At 47.5% G+C, this 22,944-nt stretch overlaps 1 protein-coding gene across 3 annotated transcripts in view; it reads right to left on the bottom strand.

Annotated features, from left to right (window-relative positions):
• Positions 1 to 22,944, bottom strand: part of LOC146870021 (ETS domain-containing protein Elk-4-like) — a 135,037-nt gene that overhangs the window by 64,882 nt on the left and 47,211 nt on the right. The window contains exons 2-3 of one of the 3 annotated variants that reach the window (XM_085624164.1): positions 14,349 to 14,573; positions 9,070 to 9,942 (exon numbers count right to left, since the gene is read on the bottom strand). In XM_085624164.1, the coding sequence (XP_085480290.1) occupies positions 9,070 to 9,942; positions 14,349 to 14,570 (1,095 nt within the window). In that variant the 5' untranslated portion in view covers positions 14,571 to 14,573. The remainder of the gene's footprint in view (positions 1 to 9,069; positions 9,943 to 14,348; positions 14,574 to 22,944) is intronic. The other 2 variants (XM_085624187.1, XM_085624265.1) reach the window with 2 other exon arrangements.

Genomic DNA, 22,944 nt, shown 5'->3' with positions numbered 1-22,944 from the left:
CAATATCAAAGTTCCTTCAAAGTCCTTTTCCTCTTCTTCCAATTCCAGTAGTAACCACTGCAGGCCAGTCCAAGAAACAGCACACAAGAACAAAGACAGTCCTTCTCCTGCAGATTCCTGTAGTCACACGGACAGAGGTTCGTCTTGTTGTCCAGGAGCAATACAAATTGTAGGGGTTTGGGCACAAATATTTATACCCCCAAAGTCTTTGTTCTTAGGAGTCACAAGTCTCTGAACCCAGCCAGAACCAGTTCTGCCCAGCCCTGGAGCACTTTGTTTACCAGGCTGCATCCTTCCTTTCAGAAAGAGGGGGTCTGCCTTCAGACGCACAGTGGGAGGTGGAGCCAGCATTCACCTTGCCAGGCACAGCCCTATTCAAGTGCAGGAGCAACCCCTCCCCTCACTCCAAGGCAGATCTCTCTATTCAACCCAGGTCTGACTCAGCCTGCCCTGTCCCTCCAAAACCAGACAGCCAATACACATAATAGCAGAGCACACTGGAAGGCTTAGGCAAGAAAGTACCTATACTCTAAAAGTGGTAGTTTCAAACACAGAATATAACAATAACCTTCACTAAAAGAGTATTAATATTCTGAGCTCAGGCATACTAAATTCGTTTTTCTACCATGTTCTGTGGGTCAGTTAGGACTATAGGATGTAATAGACCAGACCTCCCATTTGGCCTATGGAGAACAGGTAGCCTTACAGTAGTGAAAAACGAGATTGGGGGTAATTCACTACTAGGACATGCTACACACATCAGAGCATGTCCTACCTTACACATACAATGCGCCCTATCATAAGGGTGGCTTACAGGATGCCAAGGGAAGGTTCAGGGGCTGGGAAGTGGGTGCACTTCACAGCCAAGATGGCAGCTCTGGACTGCACGCAGGCACTGCAGTGGCAGGTCCGAGACACACTTTACAAGCTGCTTCTGTGGGTGGCACAAACCAGTTCTGCAGGCCCACCAGCAACATTCGGTTTACCAGCCCTGGGCACACACAGGCCACGCTACTAGGGACTAACAGGTAAACCAAATAAGCCAATCATGGATGTACCAATTCACATGTCATCTTTACAAACGGAGCATTCGCGCTGTGGCACTGAATGGCAGTGGCACAGCGCCCAGAGCATCTATAACCAGCAAAAACAGAGGAAACACAGCGTAAAATGGAAGGGAGACTCACGCCAATGGTGCCAGGTCTAACACGCGTCCCCTCCAGCTGAAATGTGGGGAGAACTACCCATCCCCTTGGAAGTTCTCATCACTAAGGCGGATAAATCTGGACAGACCATCAGCATTGGCGTGTTCTGAACCAGGGCGATGTTCCACCGTGAAGTCCATACCCTGTAGGGAAATGGACCACCTTAACAACTTGGGATTCTCCCCCCTCATCTGCATCAACCATCTGAGAGGCCTGTGGTCTGTCTGAACCCGGAAGTGAGTCCCAAACAGGTAGGGTCTCAGCTTCTTCAGTGCCCAGACCACAGCAAATGCCTCACGCTCAATTGCACTCCACCTCTGTTCCCGTGGAAGTAACCTCCTACTGATGAAAGCTACAGGTTGGTCTAGTCCCTCCTCATTCATCTGTGACAGAACAGCCCCCCCCATGCTCTGAAGCGTCTATCTGGACAATAAATTCCTTAGCAAAGTTGGGTGCCTGGAGTACGGGTGCTGTACACATGGCAGTCTTGAGGGCATCAAAAGCTTTCTGACAGGTGTCAGTCCAGTTCACAATCTTTGGCCGCTTATTGGAAGTCAGCTCAATCAAGGGGGCAACGATGTTGCCATACCCCTTGACAAACCTCCTGTAATAACCTGTGAGTCCTAAGAAGGCCCTCACCAGGGGGTCTGGGTCCTTGGGGGCTCCCAAGCCAGGATGGTTTCAATCTTGGGCTGTAGGGGTGCCACCTGGCCACTCCCTACCTGGTGTCGTAAGTACACCACAGAACCCTGCCCAATCTGGCATTTACTGGCCTTGATTGTGAGGCCTGCTCTGCGCAGCGCCATCAACACTTACCAGCGGTGGTGCAAGTGGTCCTCCCATGAGGAACTAAACACTGCAATGTCATCCAGGTAGGCGGCACTGAAATCCTCCAGCCCAGCCAACACCTGGTTGACCAACCTCTGGAAGGTGGCAGGGGCATTCTTCATCCCAAAGGGCATCACACGGAAGTGGTAGTGCCCATCTGGGGTGGAAAATGCTGACCTCTCCTTTGCCCCATCAGTTAAGGCGATCTGCCAGTACCCAGACGTTAGATCAAACGTGCTGAGGTACTGGGCAGCTCCTAACCGATCTATGAGCTCATCAGCTCTGGGGATGGGGTGCGCGTCGGTCCTCGTGACCGAATTGAGACCTCGGTAGTCCAAACAGAACCTAAGTTCGGGAGTGTCACCAGGCGCTGCAGCTTTTGGTACCAAGACCACGGGGCTGGACCAGGGGCGGCTAGAGGACTCAATCACCCCTAGGGCAAACATTTTGGAGACCTCCTCCTTAATTCAGGACCTTACCCTGTCAGTCACTCTGTAAGCCTTGTGCTTGACAGGGGGACTGTCCCCGGTATCCACCTCATGGACGCACCAATCAGTGATACCAGGCACCAGGGAAAATAAATCAGGAAATTGCCCCAACAGCTGGTGGCAATCTCTCTGCTGCTCAGGGGTCAGTGTGGTGGAGAGGACCAAACCCTCCACCGACCCATCCTACTCTACTTCACACAGGAGGTCAGGAAGAGGCTCACTCTCCTCCTCCATTCCTGCATCTGTGGCAAGAAGCATGCCCACTTCAGACCTCTCAAAGTGGGGCTTTAGGCGATTCACATGCAGGACCCGCAGGGGGTTCCTGGGAGATTTAAAGTTCACCAAATAGGTAACTTGACTTTTGCGCTCCACCACCTCAAATGGACCGGTCCACTTATCTTGGAGCGCACAAGGCTCCACTGGGGCCAGTACCCAAACCTTCTGACCAGGTTGAAATTCAACCAGAGTGGTATTCTGGTCGTGCCAACGTTTCATCTCCTCCTGGCTGGCTTCCAGATTTGCCTCAGCAATTTTTCTGAAACGCCGAGTCTAGTTCCTGAAGGCCAGGATGTAGCTAAATACATCCTGGGGAGGTTTCCTGGGAGATTGCTCCCAGCCTTACTTGACCAGACTCAGAGGCCCTCTTACCGGATGGCCATAGAGCAGTTCAAAGGGACTGAACCCTAAGGACTTCTGTGGCACCTCACGGTATGCAAACAACAAGCATGGCTAGAGGACATCCCACTTACGCCTCAGGGGCTCTTCCAGGCCCATGATCATGCGCTTCAAGGTCCGGTTGAACCTTTCAAACAGACCGTTACCTAGGGGGTGGTAAGGAGTGGTGAACTTGTAAGGTACCCCACACTCCTGCCACAGAGACTTCATATACTGGGAGATGAAGTTGGTCCCCCTGTCGCTCACCACCTCTCTGGGGAACCCCACACGGGAGAAGATCCCCATCAGTGCACGTCCCACCATGGGGGCCGTCATTGTCCTGAGCGGGATGGCTTCAGGGTACCGGGTGGCATGGTCCACCAAGACCAGGATGTACCTGTTGCCCATGGCTGTCTTGGGGTCCAGAGCCCCACAATGTCAATGCCCACTCGCTCGAATGGGGTTCTAACAACTGGAAAGGGCTGGAGTGGGGCTTTGATCTTCCCCCCACTGTTCCCACTTGCCTGGCAAGTCTCACAGGTCCTACAGTATGTATCTGAGCGTTTGCGCATCTGGGGCCAATAAAAGTGAGTGACCAGCCTCTCAAAGGTCTTGTTCTGCCCCAGATGTCCTGCCAATGGAATGTCATGAGCCAACCCCAGTAGGAAGGCTCTGAAGCACTCGGGTACCACCAACACACGGGCTGACCCCGGCTCAGCAGCCTTAGGCTCGCTATACAGGAGACTGTTCTCCCAATAAATCAGATGTGAACCAGACATATCACCTGCTGCCTGGGCTGCAGCCTGTTGCCGCATACCCTCAAGAGAAGGGCAAATTCTCTGCTGCTCACAAAACTCCTCCCTGGTGGGCCCTCCTTCCTGCTGCCACTGGGTCAGCTCAGGTAGGTCCCCTAGGTCGGTACTCTGCTCACAGGTAGGCTCCAGGGCATCACCCTCAGGGTCTGCTCCCTCCTGGGCCGTGGGAACCAAGGGGGCCGGCTTCCCGCGCCCCCTGCCCCTTCTCTCTAAGGCAGGGACCTGGGCCATACTCTCAGGCTCCAGGTGTTCCTCAACACCCTTCATGGCTGCCATGGACCGAGTGGTTGCACACGCCCACTCAGGCAGACCCAACATTTGTAAGTGAGCTCTCCTCTCCACCGTAGCCCACGGTGAGTTCTCTAAATCATTGCCCATCAGACAGTCCACAGGCATGGCGGGCCTCACAGCCACCTGAAGAGTTCCTGAGACCCCCCCCCCCCCCACTCAAAGGGAACCTGAGCCACCTCACATTGGCTCTCTGTGTTGTCTGCAGACACTACTGGGTAGAATGCATGGGGCACAACCTGCTATTTGGACACCAACCGGGAGCTGACAGCAGTTACACTGGCTCCTGTGTCCCTCAGAGCCTCCACTCTATGGCCATTGATGGTTACCCACTGCCTGTACTTTTTAGTGTTATCAGGCAGTGCAGGCTTAGGAACCATCTCAAAGTCTCCTAGTGAGACAAGGGTCAATTCTACGGGGTCCCACCCACCTTGGGCATCCATCTCCTCCTCCCCCAGGGCTACAATAGCAAGCTGGCGGGGCGGTGCACGGGGTGGTGCAGTAATATCCCTTTGGGGACACTGGGGATCAAAGTACCTGTGGCCCACCTGGCCACAGTTAAAACAAGTAGGGTGCCCCCTCTGAACAGGCCTACCTGTTGGGGGCATTGGCTTCTTATCCTGGGGGGGCTGGGACACCACTGCCTGGTTCCCTGGGGAATTATTTTGGGGCCCTCTGTGGAACTCCCTTGGTTTACCCCTGTCCCCCCCACCTCTCTGCGGGGGACCCTGCCCACCTTTAGCGAAGTCTCCCACTGGACCCTTGCGAACCCGGGTGCTCACCCAGCGGTCCGCCTCCTCAGCAAGCTTCCTAGGGTTAGTTAGCTTGCAATCTAACAGATGCTGGCGTAGCTCAGGAAAACAATTACTAGAGAAATGCTCCCATGCAATCAAATCATACAGTTGCTCAAAAGTTGCTACTTTACTACCTTTTACCCAGCGCTCCATTGCTCTGCCAAAAAAAGACACATTCAACCCATGTGGTACCCTCTAACTTCTTGCAGGTTCTAAATCTCTGCCTGTACATTTCAGGGGTCAAACCATAGTGGGTAATCAAAGCTTCCTTCATGTGGGCATAAACCATCCTACTTTCTGGGGGCAGGTCCAACAGGGTATCCCTCCCCTCACTCACAAAGCGTCCCCACAACCCCGCTCCCCAATCCTTCTCAGGTACCCGGTGGGACACCATAGCTAATTCATAAGCAGCAAACCATTGCCCAATATCTTCTCTTTTATGGAAATCCTTAATAACCTCTTTAGGTATATACACTCTACTCTCAGTATGCTGCCACCAGAGGGGGGATATCTCTATACTCTGCTTTAATCTCCAATTCCCTCAAAATTCTCTCATGTTCAAATTTCACCTTCATCATCTCAAATTCTAACTTCTTATTCTCTAGGTCTCTCTGACCATCCAATTTAAGCTTAGCCATCTCCATATTATGCCGCCTATCTCTCTCCCTGTCCTCCATCTCTTCTGGAGTCAGGCCCCTTGAGAACACACTAGTGCCCGGGCTGGAAACTGCTTTATCCCCTACCAAATCTACAATTTCCTTCTGCTGCTCTCCTGCATTCTCTCCCCCCCCCCCTCCACAGGCTCTTCCCTATTCCTAGGGGCATCCCTGGCCTCTAGCCAGGCCTTCAGTGCCTTGTAAAACTCTTCTCTCTTAGTGAGACCTGTGAAGCGTTTGCAAAAATATTTGAGCTGCTTAGAAGTGTAGGTGTCTATTTTCTCTTCTTCCCAGGAGAGATCCTCAGAGGCATTGGATCTGGTCTTGCCCATTTTAGCAATGACTGGCAATAACAATCAAAAATAGAATCAAGAAATCTCAAAAAACGTACGTGGTTATGTTATGGTCTGCACTCACTAGTAGTGTACACTATAATTACTGTATGCAATCATAAATGCCAGTCCAGATCCTCACAGCTGACCACCAATGTTAGAAATGGGGGTCTCTAGCTGGCAATGGCTGGCCACTGTCCAAGTAGGGACCCTTCTTCCTAAGTCAGAGTAAGCAGCCTACACCCTTTGATAACCCCTGCTCAACCCTGTGGTAACGTAGCACGAGCAGCTAGGCCTATCTCAGAGGCAGTGTGTGAAGCATTTATGACCATACACAGTAATACAATGAGGAACACTACAAATGGACACCACTCAAGTAGTTATAAAAAATAGGTATATTTATATAGACTTAATCACAAGACCAATAACAGTAAAAATCCACAATACTAGAAAAATAGGGTTACTTTAAAAATGCTGCAAAAATAGTTCAAGGTGCACAAAATGATGTTCAGTTCAATGCAGTGGTCTCTGCGACCCTTTTACTCACAGGGTACCTGGATTCTGTAGCAAAGCAACAAAAATGTCGCTAAGGAGTTGTAGCGATAAATTTCCTCACGCTAACCAGCGATGCGTTGAATCCTTACCGCAAGGGAGGATGATGCGCTGGGTTGCGGGCAGGACAAAGCGACAAACTTCTTCACGCTAAGCCGGTGATGCGATAAAATCCTTGCCGCTAAGAGAGGATGATGCACCGAGCCTGGTGCGTGTGCGATCTTGCTGCGATAGAAGAAAATGGCGCTCCGCGAGGGAGCGACGATCCTGATACGATGCGGAGAAAATGGCGAAGGCTCGGTGTCCGCGCTGCGATGAGCTTGGTGCGATGATTCGGGGTTAGCGAGCGCTTTGGGGCACGCTAACAACCAATGCGACAATCCTCAGGTTTAGCGAGCGTTTTCAGGCCCGCCGTCAGGCGATTCAAATACTTGGGTTAGCGAGCGTTTTCAGACCCGCTGACAGGCTCTGCCACGATCTTCGGGATAGCTGGTGTTTTGGGACCCGCTGACAGGCTCTGCGACGATCTTCGGGATAGCGGGCGTTTTCAGGCGCGCTGACAGATGAAGCGATGATCTCCGGTAGCGAGCGCTCGGCGGCAGCAGAGCGACGATTTTTCTTACGCTCACCAGCTGCAGCGGCTCGCTAACGGGGGTTAGCGACGATTTTCAGGACTCTTTTCTCATCAGAAGAACTAGAGGCCCTGGAACTCACAGGAGTCTTACCTGCAGATAGAAATCCTCGCTGGGAGGACACAGGAGGCTGGAGGTGGAGTCTGGTGTGCCTGAGACTCCTGCAGGAGGCTAGCTCTCTTCTAGCCCTTGGGCGATTGCTGTAGCCACAAAATCAAAGTTCCTTCAAAGTCCTTTTCCTCTTCTTCCAAGTCCAGTAGTAACCACTGCAGGCCAGTCCAAGAAACAGCACACAAGCACAAGGACAGTCCTTCTCCTGCAGATTCCTGTAGTCACACGGACAGAGGTTCTTCTTGTTGTCCAGGAGCAATACAAATTGTAGGGGTTTGGGCACAAATATTTATACCCCCAAAGTCTTTGTTCTTAGGAGTCACATGTCTCTGAACCCAGCAAGAACCAGTTCTGCCCAGCCCTGGAGCACTTTATTTATCAGGCTGCATCCTTCCTTTCAGAAAGAGGGGGTCTGCTTCAGATGCACAGTGGGAGGTGGAGCCAGCATTCACCTTGCCTGGCACAGCCCTATTCAAGTGCAGGAGCTACCCCTCCCCTCACTCCAAGGCAGATCTCTCTATTCAACCCAGGTCTGACTCAGCCTGCCCTGTCCCTCCAAAACCAGACAGCCAATACACATAATAGCAGAGCACACTGGAAGGCTTAGGCAAGAAAGTATCTATACTCTAAAAGTGGTAGTTTCAAACACAGAATATAAAAATAACCTTCACTAAAAGATGTATTTTAATATTCTGAGCTCAGGCATACTAAATTCGTTTTTCTACCATGTTCTGTGGGTCAGTTAGGACTATAGGATGTAATAGCCCAGACCTCCCATTCTGGCCTATGGAGAACAGGTAGCCTTACAGTAGTGAAAAACGAAATTGAGGGTAATTCACTACTAGGACATGCTACACACATCAGAGCATGTCCTACCTTACACATACAGTGCACCCTATCATAAGGGTGGCTTACAGGATGCCAAGGGAAGGTTCAGGGGCTGGGAAGTGGGTGCACTTCACAGCCAAGATGGCAGTTCTGGACTGCACGCAGGCACTGCAGTGGCAGGTCTGAGACACACTTTACAAGCTGCTTCTGTGGGTGGCACAAACCAGTGCTGCAGGCCCACCAGCAGCATTCGGTTTACCAGCCCTGGGCACACACAGGCCACGCTACTAGGGACTAACAGGTAAATCAAATAAGCCAATCATGGATGTACCAATTCACATGTCATCTTTACAAAGGGAGCATTCGCGCTGTGGCACTGAATGGCAGTGGCACAGCGCCCAGAGCATCTATAACCAGCAAAAACAGGGGAGACACAGCGAAAAATGGAAGGGAGACTCACGCCAATGGTGCCAGGTCTAACATATGGTAATTGTCATCTTGGAATATGGCAGAGGGGGAGATTCAGAGTGAGGGGTTGGTGCAGGGTGGTTAACAGTTGGACCGACTGGTTGGGAGCTGAAGCGCCATGGCTAATCATGGGTTGAAGCAGCCTGTTTTTCCTAACCTTGTTGCTTATTTGCTATGAAAGCTCCTTAAAGAAAAATAAATTGTACCTGGAATAACAATACTGCCTGTCTCATGAATTCCACAAAAGCACAAGCCAAAAAAACATGCTCATGGAAACAACCAGCTGAATGTGAAAATCCAGGCAACCACCACAGTATTACCCAACACATCGTAATGGAACCTAAGTGATTTGGACAAGTCATTGCAATAAAGTACTGGGGTTGCAGTGTTCGAGGTCAAATAACTCTAGATCACTCACCTGTGAAAAAAATGCTGGTGTAAGTGATGCTGTGGGCAGGGAGGGGCTAAGGATCCCAAGTGGACTCGAGTCACTGCCTGTGACAACAAGAGTCGGAGTTAGCTCCAACCCCTTGGGCTTCTTGGACCTAGCAGTATGATTCGAACCTTCCTTTCTGTCCAACAGGTATGTCACCTCTTCGTATATCTCAGGGGACAGGTTCTGAGACTGCTCCAGCTGCTGCGAGGCCACAGAGTCTAAGTCAGTGTCAATGACCAGCTCAGAGTTCGAATCAGGGGCAGGAGAAGGAACATGCGAGGGGATCTGTTCAGCAGACACAGCAAGAGGAGAGTTTGAGAGAGAATTAATTAGGTCATTTGTCAGAGGGGGTGTTCTGGGTGGTGTCACTTTAAGTGGAACTAAACATTCCAAGGCTGTCAAAGACTCCTCAGATACCGGCAAATGACCACCAGAAGACACCTCTGGGGATGCAGCTGGCGCAGACCTCTTGTGCGGCGTTGTCACAAACTTGATGACTGACGGCATGGTCTCCCGAGCGTTAGTTTTCTTTTCAGCCAGTTTCCCAGCAGGATTCTCCATTTTGATGGACTTGATACGTGTTGTATTGGATGAACCTAGAGAATTGAGGGTGAAGGAGGCATACAGGCCCGAGTGAATATAGTCGTTTCGGCCTGAAGGTTTGGTGCTGGGCAGGGGAAGCTTCTCCGGGGAACCATTCTCTTGGTCTTTCCTGGTACAGCAGATCACCTCTTTGACACCCATCTCGAGCTCGGCATCAACTTTCGCCAGACTCATGGGATCCATCGTTAAAATGTCTGGGTATGAGACGAATCTGTACACAAACTTCTGCCCGTTCACCTTTTTAATAATATTCTGCATGTAGAAAGATATACAAATATATAAATAAAAACAACACATTCACAAATGCACAATTATGTATCATCAGCTCCCTTACTAGAAGGCAATTTGTCATTAACACTATTTTGAGTTTGATTGGTACAGCACCCCCACCCCCAAACACCTTGAGACCTCAACGGGTGAGTAGTGCGCTTTACAAACCCCTGATTGATTGATTTTGGTTTTATCTGATTGTGTATAAACATAGGCTTAAACATGCCACAAATACATACTTATAAAAGTATTTTTAAATGCCTGGAAAGATTTTTGCTATTCATCCAAACAAAGTCAGTCTGCCTTAGGTGAACCTCACAAAACAATCGTTGATAAAGCCAATAGGACCGGCCATATATTTGCACAATGATGAATACTTGTAAAAATGGAAAAGGTGCCATAGAATAAGGTAGGTGCAAAAGAAACAATTGATGGACGGAATGCTGGACAGTGCAATCATTCAGCCCCAGTCACAAGGATCTGGGTTAAATCCATCATTCTTTTGCTCACTGCACCACCCCAGTTTGAACCCAGCCATATGCAAATCAGTCTTGACCCTGTTCCTTGTGGGAACAGTCTAGCCCGAACTGCCAAAAACGATGGATTTAGGCCCAGATCTCTGTACTGGGGTGATTGTATGACATTGTTCGGCAATCTGTCCATCAATTGTTCTTTTTGCATTTGTCACCCGAATGGGACGGGTATGACCAGACGTGGATCCCGTGCTCTCCATGCCACTGGAGTCAAGCTATCCAGGCTGATGAGGGCTGAAAACCCGAAACCGGTCCTAGGTTGCTTGTTTCCAGTCCAGGGAGGACCTGGCCTGGCAGTTCGGGCCGAACTGTTCCCATTGGGCGCAGGGTCAAAACTGATTTGCATATGGCTGGGTCCAAACTGGGATGGCATGGTGAGCAAAAGATGGATTTAGGCCCAGATCTCTGTACTGGGGTGAATGTATGATATTGTTCTGCATTCTGTCCATTAATTGTACTTTTTGCATAGAATAAGGTAGAGCATTACTGCGTCCATTTTGACATAAATAAAGTTAGTGTGTTAATGACTGCCCAGTAGACCATAAAATAATTAGAGGAAAAGCCACTGCTGGAGGATTTTGTTGTAGGGATGGAGTTTGGGAGTGCAGACTAGAGGGAAGGAGCACTGGTCTGCAGCCCAGAGGGCTTTAATGTTTTTATCTGTCCAAAATGGATTCACTTCATGGCTTTTATTATTAGTAGAGGAAGAAGAAAAGGGGTCTCTTTCTTTTATAGCAGCTGGTGGCGTGAAGGTGCTCCTTGGTTTTTTTAGGGGGAGGAGGGAAGGGGGTTCTCGGAATGGCCCGTGTAATGCAGCCATGCTTTTTAGATATGGTTTGTACAAGGCAGTGGGGAGCTACTGGGAATCTAGCTTTTTTGGTAGGCACTGTATTATTTTTTATTTTGCCTGCACTTGCGAGTTGCCCTGGGGTGTTCTTTTCTGAGAGATGTTTGGACAGGTGACATGTTTCTTGTGGCAAACGTTAGAGGTGAAAGAAGGACAGAGTATGCTTAAGTTTCTAGTTTTTAGAAGCAATGTTTTTGGGAGAAGTCTTACTTGTCTTGGTGTTGGACAGACAAAAGGTACATGGAGCTTTGATGTGCAGTTCCTTTGAGAATGAAGTTCCACTGGTTGCCCCCATTTATAATCTGTATTGCAGCTGAACCTATGGGGGTGGTTGAAAGGTTAGAGGGATACTGTGCATACCAGCAAATTAAGTGGCATTGTGATAAGAACTCTAGAGTTAATGTCCATTTACATTGGGAAAATGTTTCCTACAAAACAGTCTTAATAGATTTGATAGATAAATCGCAGAAGTAAACCAGGATCACTGTTCTTTGTCAATTGGTTATGTATAGTACAGCTGGCACTACACTGCCACACTATACTTCTGAGGCCAGACTTGCCGTAGAAATTTAGAGCGCTTACCTTCTTTTTTTTTAATCATTCTTTTTATTAAAGTATCATCGACATAACATTGCATACATAGTGTGCTGTGGAGACATAGTACATTTCGAGTATTTTAGATTCAAGATTACATAGTTTCAGACCATAAAACACAGTGTGGACCAGTTTCACACGTGTGTCAGCGGGGTACATATATTGCCTCGGTAGGAGTTCCACGGTCCCCAAACCCAGCTCCATTTCCCCGGACACCCTCTGGCTATGTAGACTGACTTTTTTCGAAACATGCACCAGTCTAGATCTTTCTTCCATGATTCTACTCCGGGTGGTTGAATGGCTCCCCAGTGTCGTGCGATATTTCTCTTCGCTATCATCACAGCCAGGGTTGCCCAGAGTTTTGTGTAAAAAGTGAGGTCCGTAGGTTCCCATATCTTCAGGAGGCACCTACGCGCCTCCGGACGGAATACAAGTGTAAGTACCTCACTAAGGATGCTATATATAGCACGCCAGTAAATTTGTATTTGAGCACACTCCCAGATGATATGAATGAAGGTGCCGTCTTTTCCACATTTACGTCTACACTCCTCACTTTCTGCTCTACCCATGCGGACTAAACATAGTCCTGTTATGTAAATTCTGTTCAGAATTTTGAGCTGTACTAAGCGCAGTCTGGCCTGAATCGCCATCTCCCTCGGGGAAGACACCGCCTCCTGCCAATCATCCTCATCATGCTCAAGTCCATCCCTTATCCATTTCTCTTTAAGAGACTGAAGTGGGTCCTCCATGTTATTGATTAGGTTTTTATAGATCAGGGAGATGGTCTTTTTAGGCAGGTGACCGTCTAATACTCTATCCTCTAAGGGAGAGGCGTCCGGGAGGGAAGACCCCTTGGGGAGGTGGGTCTGGAGGGCATGGCAGATCTGGAAATATCTAAAGCGTTCAGTTTCTGCCAAACTATATAGCTGTTGGAGGGAGGCAAACGATATAATCTCATCCTTGACCCAAAGACCCTTGATCTGTGGGATCCCGATGAAATCCCACTTATCAAATCCAGCGTTCTCCACAAGTACCCCAGTTTTTCGGAATTCCACAAGGGGGTTGCCAGTGTGAGCCTGCGGTCCCAGCCCAGATGCTTGTTTACAACATGCCATATCTGTACTGAGTGGTTGGTTGGTCCTGTTAAGGAGTATTTCTGGGGTCGGCAGTAGAGTGCTTGACTGTAGTTCCCTCCCGTCAAAAGCCATCTATCCATAGCGTGTCCCGGGTCATCGAGACGACCATAGGTCCCCTGGTTTATGGCTGCTAGCTGGGTCGCCCAATAGTATTTTTTTTTATATCTTGGATGCTAATGCCCCCATCGTACCAATTTAGGGTGAGTTTAGTCAAAGCGATCCTGGGCTTCCCATCCCACAATAGCTCTCTCTGGAGGCTCTCAATTTCCTTGAAGTATGACTTAGGAACTGGATCCAATGAGTTCTGAAGGGCGTACATGAAGCGGAGTAGCGCCATCATTTTGAAGAGGGCTGCTTTGCCCAGCAATGAGAGTGGCAAAGACTTCCAGCTCCCTATGTCGCGTTTCAATCTTTGTATTTGTGGCAGGAGATTCCGGTTAAAACGGAGTGACTGATTCAGCGAGATGAAAATACCAAGGTACTTAAAGCCCTCAGCTGCTGTTTGTATTGGACAATTCCGTGGCGGGATAGGTGGTTCCCCTTTAAGGACATAAATAATGGACTTGTTCCAATTTATCGTTAACCCTGAGTACCTGCCAAATACTGCCAGAATATCCAGTGCGCACGCCAAGGAAGCTTTCGGGGAGGCCAAATATAACAGAATGGCGTCCGCATATAGGGAAATCCTATCCTCCCAGTCAGGGGACCAGCGCAGACCACGAATGACTGGGTCTTTGCGGATCCATGCAGCCAGAGGCTCCAGGGCCAGAGCGAATAGGAGCGGGAACAAGGGACACCCCTGGCGTGTCCCTCGACTCAGCTGAAATACTGCTGACTTCCTATTGTTTACCACCACCAGTGCCATCGGTTTCAAATATAATAGCCGGACCCAACCCGTAAAATTGGGCCCAAATCCCATTTTGTCGACCACTGCGAAAAGATCCGGCCATTCCACCATGTCGAACGCCATGGTGGCATCCAATGAGACCAGTATCGCTGGCTCTTGGATAGTGGCTGCTCTTCCCAATACCCCGTGAACTCTATGCAGATTTAAGGCAGTGTTCCGATGTGGCATAAATCCTGACAGAGCGCTTACCTTCTTAACTTTTTTTTTTTTTTGCAACAAAAAAAAAAAAGTCTGACACATCCAAGACCCAGTATGTCATCCTAAACTAATTCCATTAATTTACATTGACAGTGACTGGTTAAGAATTTGTAGTTGATAGTTACTGGACACAATACAGGCTCTAACCCTTATTTATGCCACGCTGACCTTACCTTCACATAGTAGTAGCGGAGGGCTCGGCTGAGTTTGTCATAGTTCATACTTGGCTTGCTCTTCCGGATTCCCCACATCCGGGCCACTTCTTCAGCCTGCAGCAGTTTGAACTCCCCGTCACTTGATGTCCAGCATATTAAGTGCTTGTTCTGGGGCTCCTGAAGAAGCTGAAGAAGGAACTGCCAGAGGGTTACAGTATTGTCCATGACAGGGTCTGACATTAGCTAACGTAGAGAATGACAAAGACAAGACAAGGAATTACATCTATATGGCTGCCAGTTCGAGCATGAATCACCTTTAAATTCTCATCCTCATAACAGACAGTCATCTACAGGCGCGCCTCATTATATAAATACAGTAGGCCCCCCGAGCTTCAAATCCAACCAATACTACATCATCCAGACTCTTACTTAGAAACCACAATTCAACTGCCTTCCAATAACCTACAACATAGTTCAAACATTATGGAACAGCAGCCAATGATCCAACACTCAGCACCTACATTATGCACCAAACTCCACATACGCTTGTCCACCCAGACCAATGTTTAGAAACATAAAAAACAGCCTATTTGCTTTATAGTTTCACTTGTCAGATTTAGAGTCCCAAGCTAAAGGTCAATAAACTGCCAGTTGATGAGGGCGGTCGGGCAAATAGATTGTGGCACCCAGCGGTCATTTTTACCTATTGCCTAAATTTTATACTGGGACTATTAATGAAGATGCTGCTTTTGAAGTAGCCCTATGCTCCAAAACAGAGACAACCATTCAAAATACCATATTTCAACCAAATCTCAAAAACAGCATACATTCCATCTTCAACAGACCTTATACTCAAAAGGTTAAAGTTGTATTGTCAATAAAAGTACTGGTCAGTTTGAGTGGGACGGTTGAAAACCTTGAAGGCAGAACAGTTTATGGAACATTAATTTAGCCCTTGCAACATCACATGCTTCCCAAATGCATAGTTGTGATCACAGCTGAGGACTGGCACTTGATCTGGCCTGTTGGGGCAAATTCATCATACTTAAATAAGAAGGCTGGCAAGTCAGTCCCACATTAAACAGGAAGATCACAGAACAAGGGAGAAAGACATCTCCGCAACAAAAGATTGGTACAGAAACTGTACAAAAAAAGGGAGGGATGCAGACAGCCACACACTAATCCACAAGTTAGGGTATCTGCCAGTGTCTTTTAGCCATGTTGTTGAGCAGCTGCTCACCAATGGCTAAAAGTTAGTGGCATAGGGTAGCATGAATGGGGTGAAGTAGGGTGGTGTGAAGTAGAGTTAGGTGGCATATAGTACAGTAGGGTAGAGCACAGTAGCGTAGAGTGGAATAGCAAAGAGTACAGTGGAGAAGAGTGGCAAAGAGTGGCGTGCCGTAGAGTGGTGACTTAGAAAGGTGCGGCGCAAAGTCACAGAGTAGAATGGCATCGAGTGGCACGTAGTGAAGTGGCGTGGAGTGGAGCAGGGTACAGTAAAGTGGCAAAGAATGGAGTGGCAAAGAATGGAGTGGGATGATGTGGCGAGGCGTGGAGTGTGGTGGAGTGTGGTAGAGTGTGGTAGAGTGGGGTAGAGTGTAGTGGAGCAACGTACAGCGGAGTAGAGCATAGTGGCATAGAGTAGAGCACCGTAGGGTGGCTTAGAGTGGAGTGGCATAGATTACATTTGCATGGAGTGGTGTGGAGTGGCGTAGAGTTGCGTGGAGTGGCACAAAATAGCATAGAGTGGAGTGCCATTATGTGGCGGGGAGTAGCGTTGTGTGGCGTGGAGTGGCATTATGGGATATGGAAAGTTGCCTAAGTCGCCACTGAATTGCCCAATAGCGCTTTTTTGATTCGATACATGAGCTTGTTAGTATGTACATCGCTTCTGCAAGAACAAACAAATGTGTTTTAGACTGCAGGGGCTAGTGGGCGAGGGAGCAACATACTTGCACTGGTTGTGGATAAAGGAGATGGAGCCAAGTAGTGGCACCGAAAGAAATAGTACCTGAATCATAACATGATCGATGGACGGACACTAATTAAGCTGAATCAATCTCTGCGTGGTCCATGCGCCACAGAGATAAAAGAAAGTACCACCCAGCATGCACTGGTCAATTAGGAGGCAGCACAAAAGAATGACAATGAAGCCAACAAATGGTTCGCATTGGGTGGGCTCCAAGCGCTTTATTGTAAACTACACTCCTTGCAAGCGTATGAGCTGTGCAAGCGAAACCTAAAAAAAAAGTTGAATGTAGCTATTGACCAGAGAGCTAGTCTATATCACTAGATGCTAACCCATGGCTATATTATGTGCCAGAAACACATTAATGATTGACGCTCTCTAAAATTAATGAAATTAGCATTTTATTACTTCCAAAATGCAAATTATGCTATTACAACATCATTACAAGAGATAGAACAAAAACAACTGAGAACCTACATCAACTAAAAAGTCTTGAGACAAATAAATGTGACAAAATTTGACACAAACGAAATCTGAAACTCGAACATATTGGAATCTATGCACCAGTTAAAGATGGTATTTACAGTAAAGACATTTTGGGATGGCATTCTAAAATTGCGTGCCTCCAACCAGAAGTTATTTCTCATTGTGAGAGATGGATGTGGTAGTGCTGCTCTCCGCTCTATTGCTGTTCGCTTTACCTCGGGTGTGCACATATGTAGGAAAGGACTATAGTCCAAATACTCTTGACTGGTAGCCCCACTGTCAACATTTGAATAGATGTGCATTACAGGGCAGCACAACCAGTATCAATTACACCTCAGGAAGCATCACACAACCTTGTGGCAGTTGTCTACAAAAACGGCATTCTGTGCAAAGTAGAAAGACAATATCAATCAGTGTAGGCGGATCTCTGCCTGGTAGCAGAGTAGCAAGTGAAGTGGCTGCATTTCACTATTCCGTCAGTGAGACAATGATGTTTGCTCCGCCACTCAGTGGAAGAATATCTTAGAGCAGGGATCTTCAAACTTGGGGGTGGGGGGGTCCTTCAAGTGATCCTCTGGTGGGTGCCAGGCTCTGGTCAAATAAAGCATTATGCAGATAGCAATGCTTTGTTTTGAGCAGAAAAAAAATTAGCAGCAGTAAGCGAATATCTTTTGTTATCTATATCCTAGCTGGGAGAATGTGTCAAAAGGGAAGACTTCAAATATTCTTCAAACCCCCACCTCCATTTCTAATATTCACACTGCGGATACTTTTACACGTTAGCAAGGCCTGCCCGAGCGTATAGTATGTTTGGCAATCATGTATTTGATTGCATTTTTAAAACAGTAAAAAAACTTAACTGCAATGTTTAATTAAGTCTAGACATATTTAAACATTGGCAATTTAATAGAATAATTGTGATTTTATTTTCACTGGGGGCGTGGCATTAAAAAGTTTAAAGACCACTGCCTTGGAGGTACAATAACCAGGAGTCTCTATGACATCACTCATAATAGACTGCCACGGTCCACAAAAGGAACTAAGAGCTATCATGGAGCACGAAGTGCTGCTAAAAAAATTAATTGAAAAAAAAAAAAAACAGCCGCCTCCAGTGCAAACCAATGAAAGTATCCAAAAGTAAGCCAGAATGAAACAAAGCAGACTGCAACCAAGTGACCCGCAGAAGGCAGTAGCACAAAGAGAGACTTTATTTTATAGTTGAGGTTAACATGTGAGGTAGGGCTAACAAGACCCACCAAAGCTGGCACTCTCCCGATTCACCCTAAGCTTTAAACTGGAGGGCACACTGTTGCCGGCACCATTACTCACTCAGCCACCTCTTACAACTTCATAGCAAAGTATCTGACATTAACTTCAATCTTTTTGCTTTGTTTTGATGTATTTTCTTCCTCTTAAGCCACCCGAGCATTTGTTTTTAAAATTATAACGGACTAAGGAGCAACTGGTTGATCTAGGAAATGGTCAGATTTAAGTTTGGAAAAGTTCAGCTAAAGCTGTTTAAGCCCTAAGGAGACTCCTGAAAGGTCGAGTTGCTATAAGGCAGCCCTTGCTGGCTCAAAATTAGAATACGAATGCAGCTGCCCAACAAACACTGAAAGGTGTCAAAGATCAATGGTAAGGAGATTTGAAGACTGATTTATTTCCCTCTCATAGTTCGATTTCTTATTTAAAGAGATGTAATTCATTTAATCTAACTATTGTTACCAATAGAAAACGGTCCTCTGGCGCCTGAAAGCTGAACTGAGATGTAATGTGGCACAAAGGAACTACAGTTATCGAGCTTAAATGGGTGCAATTTTACCCCAAAGCCATGCCTTTATTAACCTGTGCTTTACTCACCCCCTTTCCTTTTGCATTCTTTTTATTTACATGCTCTTCATAGCATGGAACTGGCATCGAGAGAGCCAGAGCTCTGTACAGGAAATACAGTTGCAATACATAGACAATTTGTAGACAATTTACAGAGAGGCATGCAAGCATATAATGTTAAAAGAAAAAGCAGTAAAACACGATTAAGCAAATAAAAGATCGGTGTCATTCTAGGAGCAGGGAGGCAGATCGTTGCAAGAGCAGTAGTAGATGACAGTATAGAACTGTGATAGATAGATAGAACAATTATAGTGCAGCAGCATAACTAATTGAGAGACAACCTCTTTTCAAGCACAGATAAATAACAGTTGCTTGTATGCACAGAGGATTCTTACGTATCACTGTGGAAAAGGTAAGTCCAGATTATTCATGCAAAAAAAGTGAGAATTAGAAACAAGCAGTGGCAAAGCCAATAGATTTCGCCTATGGGAAATCTATTGGTTTGTCAATGTTTTTTAAGATGTTACAGCAGTGCGAGCTGCTGGTTGGGTGTGTGAAGTGTATGTGTTTGAAAATCGCTGTGAGCAAGTTGAGTGCGTGAGTGATTGTGTTTTGAGTGTGTCAGTGTGAGTCGGTGAAATCTGGATAGGACTGTGCACATGACAGAGTGTAAAAGAGCGAGACTGCTGAGAGTCTGGCTTCGATTATGTGTGTCTGGAAGTGCATACCAGTGGGTGCAAGTGTGTGAGCATTTGTGCCCGAGTGTGTGTGACAGTGTTTGAATCTTTCTGTGAGTGTGCGTGACAGTGTTTGAATCTTTCGGTGAGTGTCTGCGTGAGTCTGGGTGACAAGCGCAGGATTGCATTGAAATGCTTCTAAAACCTTCGAACAGTTAGCTGAATTCAGCAATATAAAATAATTGTAAACTCGTATCATCAGTTTGTAAGGCAGACCATTAGCACAGTGTTCAGCTCTACGATTACTGCCGCATTCACCAAGGAAATGAAATGCGGGAGATAAGTGTCCCAGTGTGATCCATGCCCACAACAATGGCCAAACTTATTATCGGTACCTTAGGGGAAAAAAGCCCCGCTACCTGGAAACACTGGTGTTAATTCCTCAAATTCCAAAGGCCACACAATTATTAGAACATGCTTTATTTTAAGTACAGAAGAAAACAAGCAGGCACCCTGGCAGGAAGGCTTGTTTAGCTGTGTGACCAGCTTGGTTTTCACCACACACGAGACTCACCGATTGACACTTCAGCCGAGGAGGCATTTAAACTGTCGGCATTAACTTTCCCGGGATGGCAATCTTTTTACAACCAGTGGTCGGAGAGCAGCTAAATGTGTCTGTATGTAAAGTAACTGGTGCTTGTGTGTAGCACTCCTGTGCAGGCGAAACCCAAAAACGATATGGTGTCTGTGGATTTGCAGAGTATATAGAGTTGAAAAAAGGGATCATAAATCAAAAATGTAAGGTCAATATCCACATCACAAAGTCAAACATTAGTATACCTGGGTGACACAAAAAGAAATGATAGACAGAGGTTTCCTGACGTAAAGGGGAGGGAGTACTGTAACAAGGTGCCTTCACAATAAAGGATCATTCCAGAAAGTAGGTTGAACATGGAGGTTTATACATCATACAGAAGACCTCATCCATCCAGCCGTTTGTCACACTCTCTCAAGTCCAATTGTAACCTCTCTCCCTGAAGCTCTTCTAGGACTTCACCACATTCCATTCATGCCTATTATGATTTTAAGTCATGAGCAATCAGCATATTACACATCTCCCCTTTTTACATTACCTTAAAGAAGTTAACAAAATTATACAATTGCACATAGGGTAAATATAATTTTGATAATATTGTCATGCAATTATCAAAACATGCAAAAATGCATTGACTAGGTGTAATCCTCGCCAATAACAAAGTTATTTATATATTACTCTCACATTATCCTTTAGATAGAGTGATCTCTTCGAGTGAGGAAAACTAAGAGATCTTTGGTTCATTACCCCACCAGGAATGTTTCTCTCTTTGTCTGAATATTTACTCAAAACTTTAGTCTTTTCATTTGTCAACGGAACAGGAACCTCTGGTTTTCCAGCAAAACCCAACTTTCCTTTATAAGGAACAATTCTAGTCAGCTTCCAAATGCAGTAATCAGTCTTTACAGCATTAGTGAATAGTTTAGGAACTCTTATTGGCTTAAAATAGCTCACATTTCTCTCTTTGTCACATGTTCTTTTTTTTTTTTTGTAAATTCTTTTTATTCAACAACTTGCACAGTATGACAACATCTTTACATCATTGCAATATACGAACTGCCTTTGCATATTTCTAACCTTAGCCTTCTGATGTTGCTAGACCGTTACTCCTGTACCTAATGTGTACATCAACGTATTGCAGTCTTTTCATTGCCATCCCTCTACTCCATGCCCCCCCTATTCCGCTTCATCACTATCCTCTGAGTCTGTGGCAGTAGCTTTGGGGGGTTCACATATGTTCCCTCGGTACTTATTCCATCCACCCCAGATCTTTCCCCACTTTTTAGGTCATCTCTGATGGACGTACACTGATTTTTCCGCCACCATCGCCATATCCATGTCTTTGCACCATTGATTCAGCGTGGGGCAGATACTGGATCCCCACCGTTGGGCAATGTTGCGCTTCGCTATTGTCATTCCCAGCGTCACCCAATCTTGGGCAGTCGCAGTCAGATCCGTTGGGTCCCATATATTAAGTAGGCAGCACCTCGGGCTTGGAAGTGTCCCAATATGCGTGACTTGGGACATAGTATGCATCACCGCCGCCCAAAACCGCCCTATTACAGGGCATAGCCAAATGGTGTGGTAAAACGTGCCCATCTCTCCGCATTGTCGGAGACAGAGTGGCGTGTCAGCCCTGCGTATTTTATGTAGAAGTTGTCTAGGGTAGTAAGTACGATGTAAGATTTTCAATTGGACTAGCCGTAGTCTTGAGGGAACCGGCGCCTCTCTAGGGGAGGCAAGTGCCTCCCTCCAGTCCGCCTCATCGATCTCCCCCACGTCGCGCTCCCACTTCCCCTTGAGTTCCACCATAAGATCCTTCCGATTATTCACTATTTTTTTTATATGTCAGTGAGATCGCTCTCCTGTAGAGATGGTCCGTCAAGAGTCTGTCTTCTAGTGGAGAGGCCTCTTCGAGCCTCGTGCCCCGCGGTGCCAGGGACTGCAACGCATGCCTGACCTGCAGATATCTATAGAATTCCGTCTCTGCCATATCATACGTTTCCCGAAGATGAGCAAAGGAGACCACCTCACCCTTTCGCCACAGGTCCCCTACTTTGGAGATGCCGATCAGGTCCCAACCCCGGAATCCCTTCGTCCGGCCCAACCTCCCCAGTCGCTTGGTCTCCCATAGAGGCATCGCCTGCGTGACTACCCCGTCCCACCCCAGTGTGCGTTGCGCCTCGTACCATATTTGCAATGTAGCCGTGTGGGCCCTGTACTCCCTCTCTGTATCTGTTTATCATATAAGGCGCCCATCAGTCCCGAGGGTTCTAGTAGGTGCCTGTCCAGCCTAAATGCGGGGTCCTCCCGTGGGATGTGCAGCCACTGATTGACCGCGACCAGCTGGGAGGCCCAATAATAAATCTTCAAGTCCAGGAGGGCTATTCCGCCATCATACCAACAGCTTGTGAGTTTCTGCTGAGCTATTCGAGGCGTTTTCCCGTCCCATAGCAGCGACGTTATCTCAGCCTCGACTGTCGTGAAATATGCATCTAGAAACCGAAAGGGCGTGTTTTGCAAAGCGTATAAGAACCGGGGGAGCGCCATCATTTTAAATAGGGCCGCACGTCCCAGGAGCGTCAAGGGTAGGGTGCGCCAGAACTTGACGTCTTTTTTTAATCGCTCCAGGGGCAGGTTCAGATCCCTGTCCATAAAGAGCGCCAGATCATGTGTCACGAACACTCCCAAATATTTGAAGCCGTCCGTCACCACTTGTAGTGGACAGCCTCTCGGCAGTTGCGGCGGAGGGCCATGAAGTAGATACAGCAAAGACTTTCCCCAGTTGATGGTGTATCCCGACATCCGGCCGTACGCGGCGCAGATGTCTAGCAGACAGTGAATGGACCATGCAGGGGACGTTAAGTAGAGCAATATGTCATCCGCATACAGCGAAATGCGAACCTCCCAACCCGCCGCCCACCACAACCCTTGTATGGAGAGGTCCTGTCTGATCCACGTCGCCACGGTTCCAAGACTATTGCGAACAGGAGCGGCGAGAGCGGGCACCCCTGCCTGGTCCCCCTACCCAATGGGAATTCAGCCAATAAGGAAGAC

The sequence above is a fragment of the Triturus cristatus genome, chromosome 1_1 (assembly GCF_964204655.1).
Source record: "Triturus cristatus chromosome 1_1, aTriCri1.1, whole genome shotgun sequence".
Taxonomy (NCBI): domain Eukaryota; kingdom Metazoa; phylum Chordata; class Amphibia; order Caudata; family Salamandridae; genus Triturus; species Triturus cristatus.
This window is presented reverse-complemented; position numbering and strand designations above follow the sequence as displayed.